Source organism: Solanum verrucosum, unplaced genomic scaffold (genome assembly GCF_900185275.1).
Source record: "Solanum verrucosum unplaced genomic scaffold, falcon-dt-bn FXZP01000093.1, whole genome shotgun sequence".
Taxonomy (NCBI): domain Eukaryota; kingdom Viridiplantae; phylum Streptophyta; class Magnoliopsida; order Solanales; family Solanaceae; genus Solanum; species Solanum verrucosum.
In genome coordinates this window covers 3,037,135-3,061,162 of record NW_026020065.1, presented here as the reverse complement: position 1 = coordinate 3,061,162, position 24,028 = coordinate 3,037,135, and the positions used below count along the sequence as shown (strand labels likewise).

The 24,028-nt window shown below is 36.0% G+C and overlaps 2 protein-coding genes across 2 annotated transcripts; one reads left to right on the top strand and one right to left on the bottom strand.

The window, feature by feature from the left end:
- Positions 1–954: 954 nt before the first annotated feature.
- On the bottom strand, positions 955–14,697 carry LOC125823618 (BRCT domain-containing protein At4g02110-like). Its single transcript, XM_049502961.1, is given in 12 exon segments — positions 955–1,034; positions 1,037–1,361; positions 1,448–1,664; positions 1,737–4,241; positions 9,380–9,424; positions 9,550–9,619; positions 10,218–10,302; positions 10,405–10,506; positions 11,114–11,218; positions 11,565–11,727; positions 11,794–11,897; positions 14,611–14,697. Coding segments are annotated over 12 exon segments (3,888 nt in total).
- On the top strand, positions 14,664–22,470 carry LOC125823702 (uncharacterized). Its single transcript, XM_049503069.1, has 3 exons — positions 14,664–14,976; positions 15,146–15,365; positions 22,247–22,470. Exons 1-3 carry the CDS (start codon positions 14,771–14,773, stop codon positions 22,460–22,462), a joined length of 642 nt encoding a protein of 213 aa, XP_049359026.1. The 5' UTR covers positions 14,664–14,770; the 3' UTR covers positions 22,463–22,470.
- The last annotated feature ends 1,558 nt before the right edge of the window (positions 22,471–24,028 follow it).

Genomic DNA, 24,028 nt, shown 5'->3' with positions numbered 1-24,028 from the left:
TTAAATATAGTTGTTCAAAATAGGAAAGAACTGTTGAAAATTTTGGGAGGCCTAACCTGTAAATTGTAATATTTACCTTTGAGAAATCAGGTTCAGCCTTTATTTTTATGTTTATTTTTCTTCTATGGTTTTTACATAAAAATAATAAAAAGTTGATGGTAAATAAGAAAGACTTATTTTTTCATCGAAATTAAACACTTCATATTACTACACTTTATTCTAATGCTAACATTCATGATCCAAATTAAATTTTAATCACAAGTAAACAACAATATGTGAATAGGTTGTAGATACAAATTCATTGATTTAATTATTTGTATTTAAAGTTTAAGATTATCTTTCACTACAATTTTAAAATTTCTTGGTATCCCGCCCAAAGCCCAGTAATCGTATTAGAGCCCAAATAACCCAAATTTACACCAGAAAATCTGACATTGAAGGGCCTAACTAAATCTAAATTTGAATTGGGAAGTCCCTGATTGGAGGTAAAAAGCTCCCTTAACACAAACACTCCATATCCTGAAAGACTTGGAACCCAAAAAATCTAGTTAAAAATGAAGAAGTACTTACCACTCCACCACAACCCTTCTCGATCAAATTACTCTGTTGAAGGGTTTTGTACCCTATTTAAACATGGTAAAAGAGGGGAGGCACACTTGGTTAGCACATGAAACTATCCAGCAGCATTTTTCATGTTCTAGCCTTGTTGACATAGATGATAAACAAAGTATTTGATCTTTATAAAATGGTCAATATACCTAACTATAGAAGGAGCAAAATAACTACTTTGTTCATCCAGAATTACCAACTTAAATTGGAGCTCACAGCTTGTACTATCTTAATGAAGATGATTATTACTTTCCTCCAAGCTGGATTTTACTTTATCTACATAATATTCTTGTTTCCTTTAGACTGGGCTAAACCAGTCTCTCTAGTACACATTCAAGTCGAGGATCACAGTAATAAAACATGAATGCCAATGTCAAATCCATACATGGAGGCCGTTTCATCAACGTGTATCATCATTCTATCTTACTGTTGTCATCTGATGGCACCATATCCACAACAACTTCTTCCAAGCGATCTTCAAGGTTTTTCAATGACCTTTCTACCCAAGTATGAGTATTGTATTGTACATAACTGTCACAAGGATAACCCGGCTTGCACACATAAGCCACCAAGTAATCAGCCAAAATGCAAGGTATCTCACACCTTAGGAATTCTTGAACCCACTTATCATAATGGGGCATGGTCTCATCGACAACAGCAAAATCAATACCTGAGTTAAGGAAGCGAGTGTAAGGAGGTGAAGTTGCTAATATAGTACCATCTCCAGCCTTGACAGTGCGCTTCAGTGTATCCTGATTCAACAAAGAGTAGCAATATTGAGATATTCTAGAGGAGATAAAAGAATTCAATTTACAAGAACTTAGTGCAAATAACTCACCAATGGTGGTACAATGCAGTCTCCATAAATGATTATCTTCATTCCATAAAATGCACCATGTCCAGTTCTCTCCCTCAGAAGCCGCCACTTCCTTGGAGCTTCTAAGTCGATTGCTAAATCTTCTGTTAAGCCCTTTTTGTGCCATTCATATTTTTCTTCATCCAAGAGTCTTCCAGCTTCATTGCTAGCTGTTAAATAATCAGACTTTAGGATCCACCTGCAAAAATCAATAGACCGATCAGTTTACCTGTACAATTGGCACTACTGTAAACCATTATTGAAGCATTACCTTCCAGAGGCTGCAGCAGCAAACAATTTTTCAGTTCTGCGAACTGGATCAGGAACAATGAAATGAGTTGCTTGATATGACCATTGATGAGAATCTCTGCACACATGTCCTTTCAAACGTTTGATGACCTTCTCAAATTCCTTTCTTAGCAATCGATGCCCACTAAGGATAAACCACCTTTGCTCAATTCCTACTTTAGTAACCTGCAATGAGCGAGGATTTGCAACATCAGCCTTTAGAGGTTTTTTGTTATCACATTTTGGAGAACTTTTGCCAGCTCCATGTTCATTATAGCTCGTGCTTTGGCCTTCAATAAGAGGACTATTCTCCTTCTCCACATCCATGGAGTTCAACTCATGATCAAGTGCCAGTACTGTTTGTTCACCTGGTACAGGTAAACCTTTTTCATTCTCTGTTTCCTCATTCTTCTTTTTGTCATTTTCGGACTTCTTCTTTTTGGCAACTTTTCGGGAAATTACAGCTCTTTTAGCAGCTATATTAGTTGTGTTTGACCTCTTCATTAAATATTTTGGGCCTTTGGTTATTTTCACATCTACATCATTCTCTGCAGAAGTTGATTTATTTGACCTGGTGTTCTTACCAGAAATAGTCTTTTGAGCTTCAGAGTTCTTGTTGTCAGCATCATGCCTCACAGCACAATCTTCCACATCAGTCCCATCCACGTTCACCACAAGTTCCTCTGCAGATGTAACCAGAGACTGCGGTACTCCACTGACCTCACCTGTTAAGACATTCAACTCATCATACTGTTTACTCTCTGAAGTTTCAGCATCATTATTTATAGATTCAGCTATTTCAACATCTTCCTTTCCAGAATCCAAGTACTTTCTTTTCTCTGTTTCTTTGCTTAATTCTGCACTACCTGCTGGTGGAATCTCAACCTTTGCAAAGCTGAGAACCTCTTGGTGATCTCTGTCCTTTCTGCCCCAGCTCACAGGAGGTGCAGAGTCATTTGCTGGAACAGTCTTGTTATGAAATGCAGTACCTTCCTGATTTCTTGCATCCCTTTCACAGAGACTTAGTCCAGATCCCAGTGTCTTCTTGGGAAGGGTTTTTAACTTTAATGGCTTAGACCCTGACCTAGTATTTCCTACGGCATTTTCCAATTCGGCCATCCGAATAGACTTCTCAACATCTTCTCTTTCATTGCCAGGAGATGGATTTTTGACAGCTTGCAGTTCATTCCTCGGGCTGTTATGTTCACCAGTAGAATGCTCAGTATCACATGAGTGAACATTAACAGGGTACAAATTGCTGCTCAAAGCAGTCTTTCTTAACCCCATGACTGCACAAGTGCCAGCTTGCAATGCCTCCTCATCACACTCTTGCTGATTTTCTTGTATTATGGAAGTGAAAATAGAAGAATCACATTTCTGCAAGGGATGAAGACTTGCACCCTTGCCAAACTGGATATTGTTGCGCAATGACAAATGTCTGTCCAACTCTTCACCACGATCTTCCACCAGGTCACTATCTACCATGCTTTCTGGATTATGACTAGCTGTTGGAGAACTTTTATGTAACTCAACCTTCCGTTTCTCAGGTAGTACACCACTTTGGCCCTTTTCAAGGCATGACATTTTACTTGTAGGAATTTTTGCAGAACAAACTACAGTTCCGTCCTGCTCTTTCTCTGAGGAAATGTTCAATTTATCACAATGTTGGCTCACTATATTATGGGGAGGACATCCTGCACTCTCAATTTGTTTCAAGGCCATGGTGAGACCAATTTTTCTAGGTTTTTTCAGGGAATAACTTTCAACACCCAGGCCACCATCTAACATGCTTTCTGGATTATGACTAGTTTCCAGAGAGCCGTTATATAACATGTCCACCCTCCTTTTCTCATGGAGTACACCACTTTGGCCCTTTTCCAGGCATGACATATTACTTGTAGGAAAGTTTGCAGAACCAACTTCTGCTTCATTCTGCTCTTTCTCTGAGGAGATGTTCAAGTTATCACAATGTTGACTCACCGCATTAGCGAGAGGACATCCTGTACCCTCAACTTGTTCTGTGGCAATGATGAGATTAATTTTTCTAGGTTTTTCTCGGGAATAACTTTTAACACAACTGTTTGACAAACAAGATTTAGGAGACTTCCTAGCATTATTAGAAACTGAAGTCGGACTATTTCCATTTTGTGGCATGCTTTGTGGCACATCTTCATTTCTACTCACAGTGGTGCCAAGGGTCTCTAGATGTCGCTTGTCAGATCCCTCAAAGGTTGTAACCAGGTCCGGTTTCGATTCCTTTGAAGCAGATAATCCCAGATGCTTATTGTTTCCAAGATCTGACAGACCTGTCTGTATGTGTATCTCTGAGATGTTTCTAGAGATTTCCTCCTTCAAGAGGAATTGATTGGGACTCTTTGAGTGTTGAGGACTAGTGAAAGAAACTCTCTCTCTGCCAATTGCAGCAATATCATCTTGTTCATCTTCAGAATCCTTGGCTTCGGTTTCCATCATCTCCAACTCATACCCACTGGAGTCCAAAAAGAAAAAAGCACAGGCATGAGCATGTACAAGTATTCTTATTAATTTAATTGGGTAGTCAAAATTGAGGCTCACAAACATAAGGATATGATGTCTAGCATGACCTCTGTAGTTGGAATATCAATAGGTTGTACCCTAATTCCATTTTCATTTGACAGCTCTTTCCAACAATATAACTTCATTATTAGGAGCAGAGTGTTCATTTTTATGTTTGTTGATTCATTGTTTCCTTGGCACGGAAAGTACCACAACTAAGAAATCAAACAAGTGAATCAAGAAAGCATTAGCATTCCAGACCTATACCATCTAAGACAATTTGAAAACTTAAGTCTGAGAAAGCACCTCGAAATTCTTAGATGAGCTCCCTCTCGTTGAGCTTAAGCAAACACAATGAATCATGTGCTTTATAGTTTATACTATTGATTACACAAGACAAATTGATGAATGGTGTCTTGTGATTTGTGAATTGATCTAATAATCTTAAAAGATTAATCACAAATAGCAACACTGACATTCTAGAAAAGGATTTCATAATGCCACAATGTAAAACTTCATATATTCAAGTTCTTCAAAATAAAGGGTAAGGTTGTGGACTCCCACAGTGCAACGACCACCCAGGGGACACTGACATACTGTTAGAATAGAAATAAGTATTTCCTACTTAGAATAGGAATAGGAATAAGAATAGGAATCCTAGTTGGAAAAGGATTCCAATGTAGTGTCTATAAATAGGGTCTCAATGTAATTATTTAGATACACAATTCAATATTATTTTTTCCATATATTTCTCACATGGTATCAGAGCATTGGTGAGAAACTTCAAGTCACCGTGTCAAATTCCGGCGACGACGGTTGGGACTGATTTGTGTCATCTTTCGTTCTGAAGGTGTTGTGCGAAAGACAACACCATCACGAGGCTCGGGAAGCTCAGGCGACCAAACCCCAAGAATTTCCACCGGAAAACAACCCCCCACGCGCCCCCACGCGCCGTTTGGAGGTGAAAGTTTTCCGACGAGATCTGTTCACGCTCCGGCGCGTGAACACTGCTCCGGTCATCTTTTTTCGAGCTGTTTTCTTCTGTTGGTGTCACCCAGTATTTCCGACCAGAACCCATTCAGTTTTCTCTAGATTCGATCACCGGAATTAGGGTTCCGGTGATTTTCAGGCAGTTTCCGGCGAAAGCAGACCACTACGGGCAGTTTCCGGCAAGTTCCCTGTAAAATCAGAATTTTCAGGCCACTGTGGGCAGATTCCGGCAGCTTCCAATATTTTCAGACCACTATAGCAGTTTCTGTTAGTTTCCAGCATACATACCAGTCTATGGAGAATCGACGAAGGAGAGAACATTTTGGAAAATTTCGATCCAAGTGTAGTCATTGTCATAAACCTGGGCACACTCGTGACGTATGTTATATTTTGCATGGTCCACCACCCAGTTATGATCCTATTGTTCTAAAGGAATATAATGAGCTTCTTCGAAATCGTGCAAGTAAACAACGTTTTGGAAAACCTCGATCCAAGTGTAGTCATTGTCATAAACCTGGACATACTCGTGACATATGTTATATTTTGCATGGTTCACCACCCAGTTATGATCCTATTGTTCTAAAGGAATATAAAGAGTTCCTTCGGTATCGTGCAAATAAACAAACGTCTCCACAAGTAGTTTCGGTTGCACAACCTGATGTTTCTGTTGTGGGTAATTCATTTACTTGTGTGTCACAGTCTAGCACTCTTGGATCATGGGTCATAGACTCAGGGGCTTCTGATCATATCTCTGGTAATAAATCACTATTGTCAGATATTGTTTATTCACAATCTCTTCCAGCTATTACTTTAGCCAATGGGATCCAAACAAAACCAAAAGGGGTTGGAAAAGCCAAACCCGTATCTTCTGTCACCCTAGACTCTGTTCTTTATGTCCCTGGTTCTCCTTTTAATCTAGCATCGGTTAGTCGTTTGACGAAAGCCCTACATTGTAGCATAACCTTTTTTGATGATTTTTTTCTCATGCAGGACCGCAGTACGGGACAGATGATTGGAACAGGACATGAATCACAAGGCCTTTACTATCTTACCTCTTCAAATTCCTTAACAGCATGCTCCATTACAGATTCCCCAGATCTAATTCACAAACGTTTGGGACATCCAAGTCTATCCAAACTGCAAAAAATGGTACCTAGTTTGTCTAGTTTATCCACATTAGATTGTGAGTCGTGCCAACTTGGGAAACACACTCGTGCTACATTTTCACGTAGTACTGAGGGTCGTTCAGAGTCTATTTTTTCATTAGTTCATTCTGATATTTGGGGTCCTAGTAGAGTCAGTTCCACCTTAGGATTTCGTTATTTTGTTAGTTTCATTGATGATTATTCGAGATGCACTTGGGTTTTCTTAATGAAAGATCGTTCTGAGTTATTTTCTATATTCAAAAGTTTCTTTGCTGAAATACAAAATCAGTTTGGTGTTTCTATTCATACTTTTCGTAGTGATAATGCCTTAGAATACTTATCATCCCAGTTTCAGGAGTTTATGTCTCATCAAGGAATTATTCACCAAACATCTTGTCCATACACTCCTCAGCAAAATGGTTTAGCAGAAAGAAAGAATAGGCATCTCATTGAGACTGCTCGCACTCTCCTCATTGAATCCCATGTTCCACTGCGTTTTTGGGGTGATGCAGTCCTTTCATCTTGTTATTTAATAAATAGAATGTCGTCTTCTTCTATTCAGAATCAGGTTCCACATTCCATACTATTTCCTCAGTCACATCTCTATCCTATCCCCCCTCGTGTCTTTGGGAGCACATGTTTTGTTCATAATTTAGCCCTAGGGAAAGATAAATTAGCTCCTCGTGCCCTTAAATGTGTCTTTCTTGGTTACTCTCGAGTTCAAAAAAGGTATCGTTGTTATTCACATGATCTTCATCGATACCTTATATTCGCTGATGTTACGTTTTTTGAGTCTCAACCTTACTATACATCTTCTGATCATCCTGATGTATCTATGGTCTTACCCATACCTCAGGTTTTACCTGTGCCAACCTTTGAGGAATCTACGATTACTTCTACATCTCCAGTTGTAGTGCCACCACTACTAACTTATCATCGCCGTCCACGTCCAACCCTAGTCCCAGATGATTCATGTCATGCGCCGGACCCTGCTCCTACTGCGGACTTGCCTCCTCCTAGCCAACCGCTTGCCCTTCAAAAAGGTATACGATCCACTCGAAATACTAACCCACATTATACCTTCTTAAGTTATCATCATCTATCATCACCCCATTATGCATTTGTGTCGTCTTTGTCCTCTATTTCCATTCCTAAGACTACAGGTGAAGCACTTTCTCATTCTGGATGGAGGCAGGCTATGGTTGATGAAATGTCTGCTTTACATAAGAGTGGTACTTGGGAGCTTGTCTCCCTACCTGCAGGTAAATCTACTGTTGGTTGTCGTTGGGTTTATGCAGTCAAAATTGGTCCAGACGGTCAGGTTGATCGACTTAAGGCTCGCCTTGTTACCAAAGGGTATACTCAGATATTTGGGCTAGATTATAGTGACACTTTCGCTCCTGTGGCTAAAATAGCATCTGTTCGTCTTTTTCTATCTATGGCTGCCATTCGTCATTGGCCTCTTCATCAGTTGGACATTAAGAATGCTTTTCTGCATGGTGATCTTGAGGAAGAAGTCTATATGGAGCAACCACCTGGTTTTGTTGCTCAGGGGGAGTCTAGTAGGCTTGTATGTCGATTGCGTTGGTCACTCTATGGTCTAAAACAGTCTCCTCGAGCTTGGTTTGGGAAGTTCAGCACAGTAATTCAGGAGTTTGGCATGACTCGTAGTGGAGCTGATCACTCTGTGTTTTATCGTCATTCTGCACCAAGTCTATATATCTATTTGGTTGTTTACGTTGATGATATTGTTATCACTGGTAATGATCAAGATGGTATCACCAATTTGAAGCAACATCTCTTTAAGCACTTCCAGACTAAAGACCTTGGCAGATTGAAGTATTTTCTAGGTATTGAGGTTGCTCAGTCGAGATCAGGTATTGTTATTTCTCAACGCAAGTATGCCTTAGCCATTCTTGAGGAGACAGGAATGATGGGATGTAGACCTATTGACACTCCTATGGATTCGAATGTTAAGCTCCTTCCAGGACAGAGGGAGCCACTTAGTAATCCTGAAAGGTATAGACGGCTTGTTGGAAAGTTGAATTATCTCACAGTGACTAGACCTGACATCTCTTTTCCTGTAAGTGTTGTAAGTCAGTTTATGACTTCCCCGTGTGATAGTCATTGGGAAGCAGTTGTTCGTATTCTGCGATATATAAAGTCAGCTCCCGGTAAAGGACTACTCTTTGAGGATCAAGGCCATGAGCATATCATTGGATATACAGACGCTGATTGGGCAGGATCACCCTCTGACAGACGTTCGACATCCGGATATTGCGTTTTAGTAGGAGGTAATTTGGTGTCGTGGAAGAGTAAGAAACAGAATGTGGTTGCTCGATCTAGTGCAGAATCAGAATATCGAGCAATGGCGACAGCAACTTGTGAGCTAGTTTGGATCAAACAGTTGCAGGGAGAACTAAAATTTGGCAAAATTGATCAGATGGAACTTGTGTGTGATAATCAAGCGGCTCCTTCATATCGCATCAAATCCAGTGTTTCATGAAAGGACTAAGCACATTGAGATTGACTGTCACTTTGTCAGAGAAAAGATACTCTCGGGAGATATTGTTACAAAATTTGTGAAGTCAAATGATCAGCTTGCAGATATCTTCACCAAGTCCCTCACATGTCCTCGTATTAATTACATCTGTAACAAGCTAGGTACATATGATTTGTATGCACCAGCTTGAGGGGGAGTGTTAGAATAGAAATAAGTATTTCCTACTTAGAATAGGAATAGGAATAAGAATAGGAATCCTAGTTGGAAAAGGATTCCAATGTAGTGTCTATAAATAGGGTCTCAATGTAATTATTTAGATACACAATTCAATATTATTTTTCCCATATATTTCTCACACATACTATAAACTAAAATATCACTGCCAAAACAAAAGAAGATGCCCTCTGATATAGAAAACAAACCAATTCACATTCCTGATGGAAAATGTCTCACCTTTTATCATAGCTAGCCTCCGGAAGAATTTCCCAGGCCCTTAAACTGCAGAATAAAACAAATTTAAAAGGAAGCACCTTGAGTAACCAGACAGTAAAGAAGTTTCTATTGAGGAAAAGTGACCAAAAAGGTGTTGGCATGTGTAAGTTCTACAGAATGTTCTAGCTTACCAATCTTCTAGCCACAGGTGATTCACTAGTTTTATCTTCTTCAATTTCTTGGCAAGCTCGTATTTCTCTCCTATCAAACAACAGAGGCTCATATGGAATTGTAAAAAAGTAGTGAATAGAACAACAACTGATACAGTAAATAGAGAAATCATATTGAATTTGAAGCATCTTTTTTCCATCACCTGATTTGGTGGGAAAAGCGAATTAAAAGTCATAACCAATCTATTAAGAGTAAATTACCATAACTTAAGGTAATTCACCGTTCTGTATTAGCAAATGCTTACCTTAAGCCTCGACACCTGAAATTTCCCATAGTAATCCTTACATATAAAAGAGAGAACGCAGAATGAAACTTATCTTGGACTTTCTGCTTATTATGCTGATTTCAAATAAATGTGATTACATTAGATTAGATACTACACTAACTGGATCTTTTACTTTGTTGTGAACTAACCACGTACAACACATACACACATCAGCAATCCAGGAAACATAATTTAGTTGTGTATTCAAGTTTTAAAATGAGGTTAAAGGAGTTGCTTCTTAATGAAAGGGCTCCGCCAACATGAAACACCCTTAACTCCTGCAAGAAAAAACTGCACTGACAAAAGAAGATAAGAAACAAGGGGAGAAGGTATTACATGCTGCAACATGAGAAATAAGTTTACCCTCAAATTTGTAGCAAATAAGATGAGTGACTTTGTTTGCAACCAATGGCTTTGAAAAGTTTGCACCCATCAGCCCAACCATTATCTGGAAGAAGAAGAAGGAATCAATTAGCAAGGTGGCATAAGATGAAATTGAGAAGCAACTATTTAAGTACTGTAAGAAAAAAGAGAGTTGGAATCTACAAACCATAATATCATCTCGGTCTTGCCGCTGATATCCAGTTAAGCACAGTATTAGTGATTTAGCACCTGGGATTCCAGTCAAATCCCTTGGAGGTCTGTACATAATCTGTAACAGAAAATAGTGAATATTCTGAGTTTGGGAAAGGAGCTAAACTATCAAATATTTGAAGTATCACAAGTTAAAGGAATTTGCAGCATCATGGAACAATAACTTCAATCTTCCAGCAGAGAAATTTGAGCTCATACAAACCAATTAAGACATTCATGTGGAACTTTAAGGAGCAATACAAAGGCCAATGCATTTATGTAGTTAGTTATTACTTATTCTGCATAAATTTTGTACAGATCTTCCAAGCACAATGTTGGTACTTGAACATACTTCACAACGGAACAAAAATAAAGCCAGGTGGAAAAGCAAAATCATGTGAAACGATAAGCATTTATGTAGAGCTGGACTCATGGGCATAACTTAAACATCAACTTGTGCACCACAGTAGCATTTGAAAGAAGGGAACAAACAACTCTCACATATTAAGAGCATATCAAGTCGAGTCTTATCACAAAAATGCTAACTCATTGTTATCCTATAACATTCAACTATAAGCGTATGACCAGACATTTAACTTAGTATGAACTCAATGAAAGCATTTTCCAATTCAGAAATATATCATAGATATAAGGACATCAAAATCAAACTTTCAGAATGAACTTACTGAGAGGTGATCGACAGGCATTCCCACATCAAAACTGTGCTCAACCCACAAGCCAGAGACTAAAAATTTTCCATCTTGTCGGGCAGCAACACACAGAGGATCATCCTAAATATTTAAAAAATCATTACCCAATTCCATTAATAATTATAATATAAATTAGTAAAAAAAAAACAATTGGGGTTTGCTGATCAATTTAGAGAGTTATATAAACACATAACACATAGAATTCCATGTAGTTGGTTGGTTGGTTGATTGATAAAATTGGAAAGAGTAAGAAAATTGCAAGTTGATATCTCATATGGACACTCTCCACTGATAGTTATTATCTCATAAATTCACTTTGTTTGTTGAAGAAAATTGAAACTTTTTGAGATAATAACAATTAGATGAGAAATCAAACCCAAAAAAGGGAAAAATGAGAATATAATTTTGCTGCAAAAGTTGCTCTTACATAAACTGCTCTATCAACAATGAGGTGAGTGCAATCCGGGCCATATTCGCTCACGTCGACTCCACCAGCCTCCAAAAGCTTGGACCGGACCTTCAAATGGGGAAAATGACAATTATGAAAAAATAGAGAAAACCCATGATATATAACAATTACAGCGGCAATTCTAAGTATTTGAATACAAATTATGGAGCTCTAAAGGGTAACCTGTTCTTTCTTCGGGGAATCGAACCCAGCAAGAACAAAACGGACACCGATGAAGATTTTAGAAGGATCATCATATAACATATCTTGCTCACTTTTTGCCATTGAAATTCCTATATGTTTTTGCTGAATCTAACAGTAGTTTTCAAGTATTAATCCAAAAAAAAAAAAAAAAAGTGATAAATTGAATCAAATTGTGAAAGAGCGATTGAATTGAACGGTAGAGTGAAACGTCTAAAAATTCAAAAGAACTCAAATTATAAAAAGGAGGGATTTTTCCATTTTAAATAATTTTGGGACCATTGGCGGGAGATAAAAATTGGCTCATACAGTTCACACTATGCCATTATACGAGTCACTATTGGGCTTGGGCCACTTTGCACTTCGGATCCTTTCCGAAGCGTCTGATCTTAAATTTTTATCTTTGTTTTAAAAAAATAATAATAACTATAATAGAAGAATTTATAGTGTCCATCAGGCAGAAGTTTTAATTTTAACCTATAAAAAAATTTTATGGTCAATTTAGTAGGTTTAGTGTGTTGAAATATTCAAAAATTGTTGTTTTATAGACAAAAGGTAGAACTTGTGTTTGATGGGCAACAAACGTTTTGTATCTGTTGTCCGTCAATTGTTGTTTATAATAGTATAATTGTAAGGCATGACTTATGAAGTTTTAAACCATTGTGAACTTCTGTTTTATAGACAAAATTAATTTATATTCATAATTTATAGATGATAAATCATAAAAAAAATTGGAGTCCCTTTATTAATATATAAAGAAAAGGTTGTTTATCCGGCAAAAAAATAATAATGAAGAACATCTTTATGGAGACCACAGTTGTGAACTTACAAACCATTTTAAGGACATTATTTATATCATGTCGATTTTTGAAAGTAAATTAATGTTTATCCATTTTTAAGAAAGAAAAGTTAGATAAAATGTCAATTGAGTAAAAAAAAAATTATCTAAACAATCTAACTATCTTTATTACTTAAAAAATGAATTTTCGACCATACTTTTTTGCAAGTGAATTGCTTTTAAGTTGATGTCAATCGACTTGTATGGATTCATTTTCTCGGTGGATGATATATAAATCATTCCAAAAATAAATAAATTTAGCATGCAATTTCTTTTCCATTGAAATCTGTCTAGAAAACTTTAGAATTTAAAATTAAAATATTATATTTTTAAGTAGTCAACTTTCGATACTTGAATCTCCTTCGTTTTGAATTTAAAAAATCACAAATAATATATCATTGAAAACATTCTTTTAGTGATATATTTATTGCACATATCAAAAGTTTGTAGAGATAGAAAACGAGCTTAAAAGTCTAGGTGTTCATTCTGAGAAATTTCAAAAATATTCTTAAAGTACAAGCCGTGAACTTTCAACACTCATATTTTCTTCGTTTGATATAAGAAAAATATACGAATAATATATTATTGAAAAGTTGTGATAACATCTTTTCAGTAATGTATCGTTTGACTACTTTGACAATCCATATTGGGAGGTAACTTAGCAAAGTCACTACATTTATAAAAAAAAAAAAAAAAATTCTTTGAAATGTTATACAATCGAAATATACGTCTTTCACTAAATTTTAACTATACGATGGTGAAGGATAAACATATCTAGTTAACTAACTTTGCTTTGATACTAATGAAGTAATTAAACTAGAAGATTCATGCGAAAATAGACATATCTTTTTTTTCTTTGATCGGATATATATGTTATTACCACCAATTGTCTTAGCGGATTTTTACAAAAATACTATGGAGTCTTGTGTTCTTTTCCACAACAACTACACTCTTTTGTTTAGAGAAACTTTTTCACCGTTTTGTTGCGTCTATCAATGACCTCAACTCATTCCTTTTATAGGATAGTAGTGAAACTTATAAATCAAATTCATTTAAGAGTTACATTATCCCTTATTTGTTGACTCTCATCTTTTTCATGTATACATAACCCTTCTTCTTTTACTATAAGAAATTGTTTAACGAAATTGTAACCTGCTTTATGAATGAAGAATTACTAGTCACCCGATCAAATATCAATAGATGTATTCATTTTTAACAAATCGATACAATTTTTTTTGATTTAATTAACTTTTTAATTGATTAGAAAATCCCGTTAATAACATGTTATAAAATATAATAGTATTAAAATAAAGATAAATGATATTGAAGAGAAAATATGAATATTATCGTATTTGAGATTATTTTTTTAAAACATGTATAACATTTTATTTACCTAAAGAGAAATCACCCCAAAAATTATAAATAATAAGTGCCTCAATAATATACTACTCCTATAATATACAAAAAGCTTATAGAACTTGGTGAATGTACAAGAACATTTTGTGGATATTTCATTAGAAGAAGGTTTTACTTAAAAAATAGGAATTTCTAAAATTGCATCTTTCTAAAAAGTTCTGAAAAAAATAAAAATAATTTATCACTTAAAATTAACGTAATTTTATTGTAAATATCACAATTATTTATTCGGAAAAAAGTATAATATATAAATGTGTCATTTAATTGATATTTGTGTCGTTCAAAAGTGTGAACAAATAGATATTCAAACTTGTATAAACTTAAACAAGTAGATACACATGTTTTACTCAACAATCAACATATTTCACATAGGATCTCATATAAAATGTGTGAATCGACATATAGGATGTAATGTAGGATACATGTGTTTTCTTATTCAATTTTTTATAAATTTAAGTATTTATTTGTGCATTCAAAATTAGAGAGACATCGAAATCAAATTAAAAGAAATATTTTTTTATGTATTATGCCAAGAATGACCTATCAATTTTACAGACCGAAACCACATACAGGAGGAACTGGAACTGGAACTGGAACAGAAGTTTCGAAGCTTCTCGAAGTGTGGTAGGCGTAGGTAAAACCAAAGCCAAGATCCATTTCTGACCAGAAACCCACTTTCTTCTTCGTCTTATCAAATAGCAAAAACAATTTCGATCAAAGAACAGCAATCATGGGTTGGATGACACGATTCTTATCTGCTGTAGCTTTCTTGGCAATTGGAGTACTTTTTTCTCCAGAAACTTTCGGTTCAAAATCAGATGGTCAACATCCTCCAAAGCTCGCAACTTTTCTGAAATTAGCTCATCTCCTCTGCTTTTCAACTGCTTTTGGTGCTGCTCTATGGGTCACTTTCATCGGTGGTATCATCATGTTCAAGTATATTTTTAACCCCCATTTCTTCTAATTTTAGTTTTCTTTCCTCTATTTGAAATAGTAGCAATTAACTGCACCTCAAACCCCAAGTTAGTTAATGCCCTTTTCAAGAATCCCGTGTAATCACTCAGCTCAATGGGTTTTCAGATAATTTGGGTATTTTTTGTTGTAGGAATTTGCCAAGGCATCAGTTTGGGAATCTGCAGAGTAAAATGTTTCCTGCTTACTTTTCCATGGTGGGGGTATGTTGTGCTGTGTCTGTGGGTTCTTTTGGGTACTTGCATCCATGGAAGACTGCCTCTGCTTCTGAGAAGTACCAACTTGGGTTCATTCTTGCTGCATTTGCTTTCAACCTCAGCAATCTCTTTGTCTTTACTCCTATGACAATTCAGGTACTAGACTGTATTATGTGATGTAACATTTTATGTCCAAATGAGTACTGATAGACTTGGCTATACTGCTATAGTTCAATTGTGATGTGCAGTTGTCACAGCAAACCTCCCAAGGTTACTGAAAATAGATAGAATAACCACTTGGTTTGTAAAGTTCGAATTTTGAAAATTAGAATCCATTGAATTGACTTAAAATGAAATGATATGGTTAAGGGAATAAATCAGTTTGATTAATGGTCAACTTCTTGAAACACGGCCACAGGAATATGTTATAGATTTATCCCATTAAGATAAGGGATACAATAGTTACATCAGAAAAAGAACCATTTATGCCACAGCAGATGGCCAAACTGCTATTTTGAAGGAGTTTCAGAAGTGATTGATGGATAATAAGGCTGTGTTGCTATTACAGAAAAGTTTCACCAATAGGCCTTACAGGCTTTTGGAATGCTGATGCAGGCTTACAAGGTGATATCCCTTTGAGTGGAAAGTGGAAACCACTTTTAATGGGGTTATCTTAAATTTTGGCCCTTGGTTTTAATGTAGACTGTCAACAATTGTCATTTCTTGGTTTCTGAGTCCCTTGATGACTAGAGATTGATAAGAGCTGTTCTTTAAACATTTTATTGTTATTTAGGAGAAAAGAATGCTTATTTTTTCTGAGTCCCCTTATGACTAGAGACTGATAAGAGCTGTTCTTTAAACATTTTATTGTTATTCTGGAGAAAACACTACTTGTGCCAGAATTAGAAAATGACAAAAAAAGTGTGTGGATAAAGATGAAGTTTATCGAAAAGAAAGCCTGACCAGCATGACTTTGGACTGTAAGGAAATTGGGAGAGGGGCAAGATCTGATTAATCTTCCATTTTTACTCCCTACACTTGGAAACATGGGGAAGGCATGAACTCCCATGAACTTATTACAAGGAGGGTGAATTCCCTCCCATGCTTTTAGCACCTCCAGTTAGTGGTGAATCTAAAGGTAAAAAATAGGGCACCGGAACCTCTCTTCGTAAAACTAGATATTTTATGTATATATTTTCTAAAATTTGTATATTATTACATTCTTGCACCCATGCTATAAGAAGTCTATCTGGTCCACATGGTTAAATGTTGAGCTTTTTACCTTGAGGATGAAGAATCAATTCTCACTTAATACATTTTTCTTGATGCATCCATGTTCGGATCAATTCCCACTTAATACATTTTTCTGGGTGCACCCATGTTTGAAAAATCCTAGATTTGCCTCTGCCTCTAGTTACCTCCTTGTGGTAGTGAAATAGGCCAGTCCACTACTTGCAATTTCAAAAAACAAACGATTCACCCCTTTGCTATTTCTTCAGCTTAACAATGCTAATTTCCCCATTAAAGTAATCCCTAAATAGTTGCAGTCTTATAGATTAGCCTGAATTAGTTATTCCAGGATAACTTATCCTACCATGTATATGGGATAACTTATCCCATCACTATAATATAAATGGTGGGATAAGTTATCCCAAACATGGCAACCAAATAAGATACAAAAATTTTATCCATCACTATTTATTTTTATCCGTCACACCAAACGACCCCTTAGTATCCATCTCGCTATCATGCCAGATCTGGACAGTTCTCTTTACAATAATCAATCTTCAGATTTTTAAGACATTATGAGTTTATCTTAATTATTTTCTACACGTACAAATATTTAACAAACTAATAAGATTCCAGGTAGATACAAGATTTTGTGCAGGTGTACCAACAATGTTAACGAGTTGGTATAACACATATGGACCTTTTTCTCCAGTGTGATCTGATCTTACCTGAGCTGGATGGATCCTGATAGAGATTGTAGGACTTTAAGACATCTTCCTTCTACATGATTTTAGCTTTTGCATTGAGGAAGCAGTAGAATTTACTATTCCCCCTAGTATCTAAACCTTATTGAGTGATTGTATAGGAATACAATAATCTTATAACTATCTTAACTTTATTGATACTGTTGTGCTTTCCACTATGTCACTCTCCTGGTACTTTTATGCGGCTTCCTATTGTTACTATAGTTGTAGGGAAAAACATAATTTATTAATTCCGTTATCTGATGAGTACTCTCAATGTGTATATTCATGATTTATCCTCTGGTTCGGTGAAAAGAGTAGTAGTCACCACTCACCAAGGAGGGTTAGTACTCTGCCCAATGATTGGTCAAATTAGTGAGTTTCAAAACTAGGAAGAGGTCATATGCATTTTACAAACAGTTTAAGAATGTCAAGCGGGAGTAACCAGGATAGGTTAGTTTGCTGAGGTTCGAGACTACAATTATTTGTTACCACACTGATTAGTTTGCTGAGGTTGAAACCACAACTATTTGTTACCACACTGGTTAGTTTGCTATCTGGGGTCAATAATCCAAGGAAATGGGAGATTGATGATGATATAACACATCGTATTGGAGCGGGGTGGATGTAATGTAAGTTCACATCTGGTGTCTTATGTAATAAAAATGTGTCGCCATGCCTTGAAGGTAAGTTTTATAAAGTGGTGGTTAGACTAGGTATGTTGTATGGGGCGGAGTGTTGGCCGGTCAAGAACTTGCGTATCCCGAAGATGATAATTGCGGAAATGCGGAAGTGTACATGGATATGTGGACATTCTAGGAGAGATAAGATCAGGAACAAAAAGCTATCTGGGACAAGGTGAGTGTGGCCTCCGTGGTGGATAAGATGAGGGAGGCTAGTTTGAGATGGTCCAGACATGTTAAGAGAAGATGCACAGATGCTCCAGAAGGTGTGAGAGGTTTGCTATAGTGGGTACAAGGAGAGGTAAAGGTAGGCCGAAGAAGCCTTGAAGAGAGGTAGGACATGGCACAATTGCAGCTTAATGAGGATATGACTTTTAATAGGAAGATATGGATGTTGAGAATTAGGGTAGAAGATTAGTAGGTAATCCAACGTTATCTATTTCTCTTATCAGTATTATTATTATTACTATCCTACTATCTTAATCTTCCAGTTTAATTTTGCCTGTTGTTTCCTTTGCTTCATTTATTGTATTATTTATTCTTGATACTGTTTTTTTTTCCGATAAAGTTCTTGATACTGTTCTCTTCTTCAGACTCTTTGCTACTGTATTTGTTTTACATACTTGGCTTTTTTGATATGCTTTACTTGACCTCTCTATCTTCACAAGGTAGGGGTAAGGTTGTCTACACACCATCCTCCCTAGTCCTCACTTGTGGGATTACACTGGGCATGTTGTTGTACTGGTTAGTTTGCCAGGTTGCTGAACTACCAGAGGACCCAGACCTTGAAAGATAAAACAGAATCTGTCATTGGAAAAATTGCAAAAGTTTCACCTCTTTTGTTGGACCTACCCAGGGGGGAAAAAACTATGTTAGAGCTGTCCTTGCAAGGACCACTTGTCTTATGGTAGTACCATCGGTATCTACTTATCAAAAGTAAATAATTAAATATTTAAAGGAGTAAATAAATGAAAAACTAAGAAATGAAAAGGTTAAAGAACTAACCAATTCCCCTTTCTAAAAAAAAGAGGTAGCTAATTCCTCAAGAACATTGAATGTTTTAGGGAGAAGTTATATATAACCTGGATTACTTGTCAAAAGGAATAACATATTTAATCAGTTGAGCTTCTCACTTTCACTCATTATTAATTTCGATAAGTACATCCAGAATATGGTTTTCAAAGGTCTAATATGAACAAGAACAACCAACTGCATCAAGGGTGTGACTTAGTGGCTAATGAAGTGGGTGCAAACCTTGGAGATCCTGATTCAAATCCTGGTAGAGACAAATAGGCGATTTCTTTGCATTACTCTCAAGTGTAGAGTTACCTGGTATTCTAGTACCTGTGTTGGCAGAAGATTGTAAGTACTTGGTGGAATGTTCAAAACAGGCACAAGTTGACATAGAACGATCATTATTAAAAGAGAAGGTCTAATATGAATAGTTGTGAGTGAAACAATAAAACTGTTAAGAAATTGTCATTTGGACACAATCCCCTTTCTTTTGTGATTTGCAGAAAAAAACAAAATTCTTAAATATCAAATTTCAAATTTATTTCATCAATAGAATTTTCATTCCTCTTTTATGAGGTCCCAAAAGTTAATGTTCTAGTCATCTGCTTCCAAGTTTTGCTTTCCCGACAATGACGATCTGGTTCTTTAAATACTTGCGTGGGCTGGTTCGTTATGTTAGGTACCATGGCATTTTGGATCCTCCTTATTCAGGCAAAGACACTCTTAAGCTCTGTTGACCATCCTTCAGAATTCTATCAACATGTTAACATGTATCTGATTTTTCTTAACCTCTGTAACCAGAATCCAGTGTTGTCAAAGGTGAAAAGCATAAGAAGTGCTCCAGGTCTACCAGGCTTTAAGCGACAAGTGCAATCCTAGTGTGGGTTTTAGTTAAAAAAGTGAAACGAAGAAAAATAATAAAAATGTATATGAAATGTAAGAAAAAGTGACAACTTCATTGATAATGATATCCTTAATAGTAAAAAAAAGGTAATTTGCTAATCATGTATTTTTGTTTAGTACCGTTCTGTTCAAGATAGAACGTATTGACAATGAAGCGCATGCCTTAGTAACTTGCCTATGCTGAATCACAACCTAAGTGACGCGAAGCGCCAACCTTGAGCTTCATGGCTTAAGCACGAGCCTTTGACAACATTGTCGGAATCCATTTGAATTCCTTTGATCCCTCACATGCAAGTAGTCCCAAAAGATTTACCGTCTTCTTCAATCCATGCAAATTTTTCATATAATCAAATATTCCATTTTAGAAAGATATCCATATAAGCAATACCAACTAGTTGAAATTAAGTTCTACTCATGTCGGTTCACGAGGTCTTGTGTTTGGTAGGAGAACTTATAATCTCTTTTTTAATATAAAAATAGATAAATATAGTGTATGGGCTAGCTTATGCGACTTTGGACCATTCCACCTAGTATCTTTTATATTTCACTAGTACCAATTCTAGGTTATTCTGCCACCAGAACACGAGGACTTAGGCAGATGGGAAGAATCAGTTAATGTTTTTTGCCTCTACTAAGCTATGAACTTAGGTCTCCCATGGTTTTCATCTACTTCACCGACTGTTATGTACAACCTTGGCTGCTACGAGTTTCTTTAATCTCGTTAAAAATTTGCATGTCGGTTGAGCACACTAGAACCTTTAAATGGGTGAAACCTCGATTATGGAATATTGGAATGAAATGAGTTCAAATAGAGAGAAATAGATTGAGTGATGATTCATGTAGGTGACACTTCTTTATCAAAAAAAAAAAAAACTTTTATCAAAAAAATGATTCATGTAGGTGACACCTTGGTTGTTTGTGCCATTCACAAACAATTTTTCCTTAACTGTGATCTTATTGAACATTACTAAATGGGTAGTATTTTTAATGTAATTTTGAAATTTATATGTTTATTGTACATAAAATTTGAACGGATGTCTATATCCACACTGAAAATGGGATCATTGCCCTTCATATACTCTAGGTGGTATCTTCTGTCTGATATTTTTAAAATCTTCTTCCTAATCCGTGGTTCAGAGGAATCTCTCTAATCTGGCAGCACTTTGGTGATTGACTTCCCTGAACTATGTGAATCCCCCCCAATTCTAGTGGGGATCATGAAGCTCCATATCCTCTATCTACTTAGAGAATTCAGACATAGCATTCTTTATCCTATAGCATCCTCTTCTTTCCCTCATGAATCTAACTGTATTAAAATCCCCACAGGAAGTCCAGGGACCCTCACACAGTTCCTTGATTGCTGTGATTTCTTCCCAACATTCTAACTTTTCACTTCTGGTATGGGGTGCATAAGCCCAGCGATACCAAGTAAAATAGTTCTGCACCGAGACAAACTTGTAAGTAAAGTATTGCCCTACTTCAATCATGGTACCAACTCAAATTCTGCTATCTCACATAACCAAAATCCCCCTGCTGCTACCATCAGCTTCTATATAGCCACATCTCATCCACCTACATGACTGCAGTTGTTATCCAATACCCTCCACATCCTTACTCACCTTAGTTTCTTGAAAGCAGTATATATCCTTCTTCCACTTCTGTAAAGAGCACTTAACAAGTTTGTTATTGAGAGTATTGTTAAGTCCTGCTTACATTCCAAATGACAAGATTAACTTTCATTAAAACGTTAAAATGAGAACTATCCCTCTGGCGGAGAGAGACATTCTATTTTTAAGACGCATAAATTGAAACAGAGAGAATGCTTGTCAAGGTTAAAGATAAAGACTGACAACTATTAGTATAGTTTACTCTCATACTTCATGTTTTGTTGACGTTAGATCTGAGGGTGATTCCCAAGGTCCCATTTTTCATGTGCCCAAAAGATGTGGGCTATCAAAATCCACTTTATATCATCATATGCATAGGGGAATGTGCAACGTTAACCTAAGTGTTTTTAATTCCCCCTTTCTGTTTCTATATGTTCATCAAGTCTAAATTACTGACAAAGTATGTAATGAATGGTAGAAACATATTACTGCCTAGGTTCTTTGACTTTGTCTTTATGAACTGGTGATAAGGAGCAGCAGGTTATTTTCTCTGGATTGATGAGTTTCACCATTTGATCCAGCATTGTGATCGACTAAGAATGGGTTAACATAATTGGATAATACAGCAGCTTCATTTATTTATTTTTTCGTTTCTTAAAAATTGGAGGTTTACTGCAGACAAATATGTTAAGTCTTGATATTGAGATGACATCTGGAATCTTAGCATCCCTCTGATTTGGGACATTCACCGATGCTCATTTCTGTTAAATTAGTAGTTTGAAAATTGTCACAGAAAAGTCTTTTAATTAGTTTTCTCATTGGATTCTGATGTGAATAATGCGTCTGATGTTGAGCAGATGATGAAGGAAAGGCATAAGATAGAGAGGGAGGCGAACATCGGGGAAGAAGTTGGATGGACAAAGAACCAAGAAGTCGCAAAGGTCAATCCAAAGCTTTCAGCAATGAACAAGAAATTTGGGATGATTCATGGCCTATCTTCCCTTGCTAACATCTTCTCCTTCGGTTGCCTCGCAATGCATTCCTGGTACCTGGCAGGAAAATTGGATCTCTAGATTGTGTAGAGATATTCTAAATTGCTCTATAAATTGTATTAGTCTGTCTGCTACTTCCTAGTTTTTACCATTGCTCTAATGGCTTGTGTATTGTGTTAAAATGTAAGTTGACACCAAGCAAGAATAAAAACACACGTTACCAAGTTGCTCAAAATGTGAAGCTTTGATATCAAACCAAAAGATAAGTTCATTAAGTCTGAATAGAACCAAAATTGAGGCTTGATTGATTGATTAACATTTTCTTTGTTCGTATTTACTAAGTTGCTTGCGTGCAAGATTGAATTTGATGTCGACTCAAACCATATAAATTTTCTGGTAAATCCATCAACCTTCCTAATTTATTGGAGGTATTCATAATGATGTCATTGATGAATTTAGCTGGCTGTCTACCTTTATCAATGACCAAAACCAAGTCTATTTTAGAGCCCCTACCCCCCACCAAACAAGACTTAGGCCGGGTGCTATTTGAATTCAACGAACGTGTTTAATGTTACATGATGCTGATGTTCCATGTAGACTTTATATTAGGATATTTATTGCAAAATAAATACTGATAGTGATATAGTGTTTATGTAGTACAAAATTACAACTTCAACTCATAAAGAAACGTCTCAATTATATCATACTAATTTTCAAAGTTATCAAACAAAATTTTCGATACCACTAGTTTCTGTGATGTCTGAATATTAAAGTTCCAGAGTTATAAGTTTAACTTTATACTGCCCCGAGTTTATAATAAACTGATTATTCTATTTTCTTACTTTAAATTGTTTTGATATAATGTTGCCTATTTTGTTTATAAAGTTACTCAATTTACAATTCACTCCTACTCATCTAAAACAATTTATCGTCGTTTTTTTTTTCAACACAAAAGTCAAAAGATTGTGCCATAGCTTCAACTAGTTTTAAATTAGGCGAAAAGGGCTTATTATAACAACACTGCTAATTAAGTAAAATAAGACAAGATTTTGAGATAAATTAAATAGGTACATCTTTCTTTTTGTCTTAGTGTACCTACCTTAGACATTTATTTCTTTAATTTGTTCAATATTTAGTAGATATGACTAATCTTAATCGTGTTGGAGGAGGTAACAACATTAGATAGATTACTCAAATCGTGTGTATCATGTTGGCCTAGACATTATTGTTATAATTAAAAAAAAACGTTTATTTCTAATATATGATAATACGTTACACGTTGTTGAATAGAAATATGAAATGTCAATCGTTGCTAATTCGGTCAGCAGCTAGCCCCTGTGCAATGAAGTTGATACAAGTAACATATTTCTCTCGTATATTTCAAGAGGAATATTATTCTATTTCATGAATACTTTTTTAACTCTATGAAAAATATAAATGAAGGTTCTAATATGTCAACTGAGTTGAAAAGAAAGTAATGCTAGTTGGGGGCTCAACTTCTAGGGCATTTCCCACATTTTGATCTTTCAAAATCATTTGTCAAGTGTTGATGTAACGTCAAAATCTAAGGAGGAGGAAAAAAAAACACATTTTGGCAATAATAAAAAAAAAGATCAAATGTATAAAAATAATATTCAAAATATTACA

What these genes read in the sequence shown, in the direction of transcription:
- LOC125823702 (XM_049503069.1), top strand. Translation starts at nt 14,771, where the DNA reads ATGGGTTGGATGACACGATTCTTATCTGCTGTAGCTTTCTTGGCAATT. An exon ending in GGTGGTATCATCATGTTCAA is followed by an intron (nt 14,977 to 15,145) that starts GTATATTTTTAA and finishes TTTTTGTTGTAG; the next exon opens with GAATTTGCCAAGGCATCAGT. An exon ending in TTACTCCTATGACAATTCAG is followed by an intron (nt 15,366 to 22,246) that starts GTACTAGACTGT and finishes GATGTTGAGCAG; the next exon opens with ATGATGAAGGAAAGGCATAA.